At 39.2% G+C, this 3,705-nt stretch overlaps 1 protein-coding gene across 1 annotated transcript; it reads right to left on the bottom strand.

Moving 5' to 3' along the window:
* Positions 1–1,270: 1,270 nt before the first annotated feature.
* LOC110879583 (B-box zinc finger protein 20) lies at positions 1,271–3,356 on the bottom strand. Its single transcript, XM_022128062.2, has 3 exons — positions 3,086–3,356; positions 2,582–2,986; positions 1,271–1,783 (listed from the first exon to the last, which is right to left on the bottom strand). The coding sequence occupies exons 1-3, from the start codon at positions 3,347–3,349 to the stop codon at positions 1,415–1,417; spliced, it is 1,038 nt and encodes a 345-aa protein (XP_021983754.2). The 5' UTR covers positions 3,350–3,356; the 3' UTR covers positions 1,271–1,414.
* Positions 3,357–3,705: the final 349 nt, after the last annotated feature.

Below are 3,705 nucleotides of genomic sequence, written 5' to 3'. Positions count from 1 at the left end.
TTGGTGCTTCTGCAATCCTCCGGGTGAATTCTGAGACTTCAGCTAAGTCTCGTGGGAGGTAGGGTTGATCTAGGCCATCATCTTTTTGGTTTTCCTTTTCTTTCTCTTTTCCTTTCGGTTTCTTTCCCGTGATGAGATCCTCCCTCTCTTCCGAAGACATCTGTCTAAGGGTTGTCATGAACATCTCCAGTGGGTCAGTAGACTACCCTTGTTTTGAGGGTCTGTCCCCTCCTGGTTGCAAGGTGTGTTGAAGGACAGTCTAGCCCTAAGGCTGTTAAGCTTTTCTTGCCTCTCTAAATCTTCGAGGCACTGTTTTAACTTTTCCCTGTGCATGGCTACGAAATCTGGAGTGATAGGTTCCTCTCTTTCCAGATTTTCCACTTGATTCTCGTTCTCTTCTTCATGAGTTATATCTTCCACCGTGACCTTATCATGATCGTTCTGCACCGTCTGGATGGTACGTGAGTTGGGTGGAGTTGTCATGCTGCTGTTTGTGAAACGGGCTATCTTTAGCATCGGAGTTTAGTGTGGAGACACCGGTCAAACTGATGTCCCACGGATGGCGCCAATGTCGAATACCCAAATCCCGGCTGACGTTCAATGGATCTTCGCTGACGTCAAGATACCCCTGCCTTCGTTGCTACAAAAGAATAAACCGTTAGCCTCGCCACGGAGAACCCCGGGAGGGGGATCCGTGACCAAGCTCCGGCGTGAGAGTAAGTAAACTTGCCGGAGAATGAGAGGAGCCTATTCCGATGAGCGTGATCACCGGAATATTTCCTCTAAGGTATGAATCCAATAAATGTTCGTGTGTGTTTAATGTATAAGAATATTGGTCAGAATCAATGAGAGGAGAGTAAATGAGAGAGTATTAAATGTGATACCTTCCGGTCCCCTTTTGCTATCGTTTCTTTCTTCTTATATAAGTCTTAGACCTTATCCTGCATGTGGGATATTTGTTAAGGTGATCCAACGGATTCTGATAATCTTCGGGGGGCTCAGACACGTGTCTGACCCCCAACGGTGGGATGGTAGCCTCATTTAATATTTCCGGCTGGAGAAGTACAATGCCAGCCAAGATGCTCTTCACATCGGACATTAAATGCTTCTTTTCTTTTCTGAATCCTCGTTTCCCGCCCATACTCATATGAGGGAAACCTTAATGGGAAGTAAGCTTATCTGTGGGCCTTGTCTGTTGGGCTTTTATGACGTCGGCCCAAGTCGAGTAAATGGAGCAATCCATTGACTCGTCATCAATTACTATGATGCATAACACAAGAAAAATAGTTACTTTTATTTCTTGTCTATTTAGGAACTACAATATTAACAAGGCCCTTTTGTTTAGGGGAATTATTTTTGTACTAAATAAAAAAAGCAAAACTCACTTAGAAATAAACAAAAAAAAATGATACAATCACAAAAGAAACCACGATGAGTTTATTATCTCATTGTTTTTGATCTCTTGAAGGTTCGGCGTACTGATCTGAGGAACAGTGAAGCAGTTACCGTAGTCGGATTCCTTTTTCCTCTTTGATCTTGTGATCTTATTGTGGTTAATTGGAGCAAAAAAAGGTGATGACCCACTCACCATTTGATCACTTCCAAAACCCATATATTGAATCTGATAAGGATCAAGAAGCAGTGGTTGTGGTGGTGGAGGAGCTGCTGGTGGCGGCGCTTGTGGAACCCATATCCCCATTGTTTCCGGTGATAGGCAACCATTCATGCTTCCCTTTAGAAGCTCATTATCCCAAAACATTGCCAACTGATCATCCTCATCAACCTATAAATTTCTCGATTATCATATTAAACAAACAAACAAACATAAAACATACCCAATAAAATCTCACACCTTTGTCCCATGATTAAGTTTTCCATTTGTATTTTGATAAGAAAATTCCTGAATAATTACTAATCTCGGATTTCATGATTTATTTAACTTTAAAAATGTCGCTAGTAATATCTCACTTAAAAACTCTTGTCTGAAAAAGTGTGACGAACATAAATCTTACCTCTGTCTCACGAAATCACGATTAACAATATATTCTCATTTGTAAAATTCCTAAATAACTATCCTTTTTAATGATAAAATATTATAAAGTTAAATGCCATTTTAGTCTATGTGGTTTGGTAATTTTGCCAGTTTAGTCTAAAGGTTCCATTTTTCACCTGTGGGTTCAAAAAGGTTTTACCGTTGCCATTTTAGTCCACTGGGTTAACTTTTCATCCATTTTTTCTGTTAACGAGAAGGGCAATTCAGTCATTTTATATGTAATTCTTTTAACTAGAAGGGCAATTCGGTCATCGTTAATAGAAAAAATGATAAAGTTAACTCAGTCGACTAAAATGGCAATGGTGAAACCTTTTTGAACCCACAGATAATAAAACCTTTGGACTAAACTGAGAAAATGACCAAACCACATGGATTAAAATGACATTTATCTCAATATTATATCTACACTAGTTTACACTTTAAATTCTAAACTAGTAAACGACTCCTATCACGTTTTTATAGTTTTTTTTATTTTTTTATTTTTTTCTAATTAAAATTCTGCAGCTCCAAAAGAAATATATAACAAACCTTGGGATAAAAAGTAGGAGAATCAAGAAAATTCTCAACGTGCCAACCGGGTAGCGTCTCAATCAAGTAGTCCGATATGCTACTTGCCGCTGTAGATCCATGACCCGACCCGTTTGACTTCGGAGCTACATATGTTGTAATCTTTTGTGTTTGATATCCGGCTGGAGCTGAGACAGCAACAGGCTTCTTAACAGTAACCGGTTCTTGATCTCGAGACATGGAGTTTTGGTCGGGAACGACGCCGTTTCCGCCGGTGGGTGATAACGCCACCGTAGAAAGCTTAACGCCGGTGAGAAGAAACCGGCAGTGATTCATTGTATGCTCGTTGACTTTATGAATTGCAGCATCACAATCTTTACAGAGTATTGCTCTGTCTTGTTGACAAAACAACAGAGCTTTCTGGTCCTGTGAAATTGAATCAAATTTAATTTTTGAAATAAAATAAATGATTAGAATTGTTATTATTAACTAATAAAAGGTGATATTAGATGTTGTTTTTATTACCTGACAGATGTCACAGAGTGGGGAATCTTTAGGGGAAGGGGGGAGGAGGGGGAAACGGGGGTGTTTTCCGGCGAGGGTGTTGGCGTGGTGGACGCGGTGGTCGCAGGCGGCGCACAGGGCGGCATCGTCGGCGGGGCAAAATACGGTTGCTTCTTGTTTGTTACAGACGTCACAGTTGATCTTCATTTTACTATTGTTTGTTACAGATGAGTAGAGCAATCTATATAAATGAGTATGGGGCGACAGAATTACAGATACCCTCATAATGTCATCACATAGATATATTATTATAGTGTTAAATAGTTTATTAAAGGGCAAATTACTTTTTGAGTCCCTATATTTTAGTAGTTTTAATTAGTTGAGTCTAAAAGCAAAAAGTTTAACGACTTGAGTCCCTATAAGTATTTTCTTTAACCATTTGAGTCCTTTTGAGTCCAAATTTTAACCTTTTGAATCCAATTTTTTGGACTCAAATCGTTATAAAATGTCCAAAATTGGACTCAAAACGTTATAAAATAAATGGCTAGGGAAAATTGGACTCAAATCGTTATAAAATGTCGAAAATTGGACTCAAAACGTTATAAAATAAATGGCTAGGGACTCAGGGCGTTAAATTTTTT

Source organism: Helianthus annuus, chromosome 9, assembly GCF_002127325.2.
Source record: "Helianthus annuus cultivar XRQ/B chromosome 9, HanXRQr2.0-SUNRISE, whole genome shotgun sequence".
Taxonomy (NCBI): domain Eukaryota; kingdom Viridiplantae; phylum Streptophyta; class Magnoliopsida; order Asterales; family Asteraceae; genus Helianthus; species Helianthus annuus.
Note: the sequence above shows the minus strand (reverse complement) of the source record. Positions and strands in the feature narration are given on the sequence as shown.

What these genes read in the sequence shown, in the direction of transcription:
- LOC110879583 (XM_022128062.2), bottom strand. Translation starts at nt 3,349, where the DNA reads ATGAGGGTATCTGTAATTCTGTCGCCCCATACTCATTTATATAGATTG. An exon ending in CACTCTGTGACATCTGTCAG is followed by an intron (nt 2,987 to 3,085) that starts GTAATAAAAACA and finishes TCAATTTCACAG; the next exon opens with GACCAGAAAGCTCTGTTGTT. An exon ending in CTCCTACTTTTTATCCCAAG is followed by an intron (nt 1,784 to 2,581) that starts GTTTGTTATATA and finishes AGAAATTTATAG; the next exon opens with GTTGATGAGGATGATCAGTT.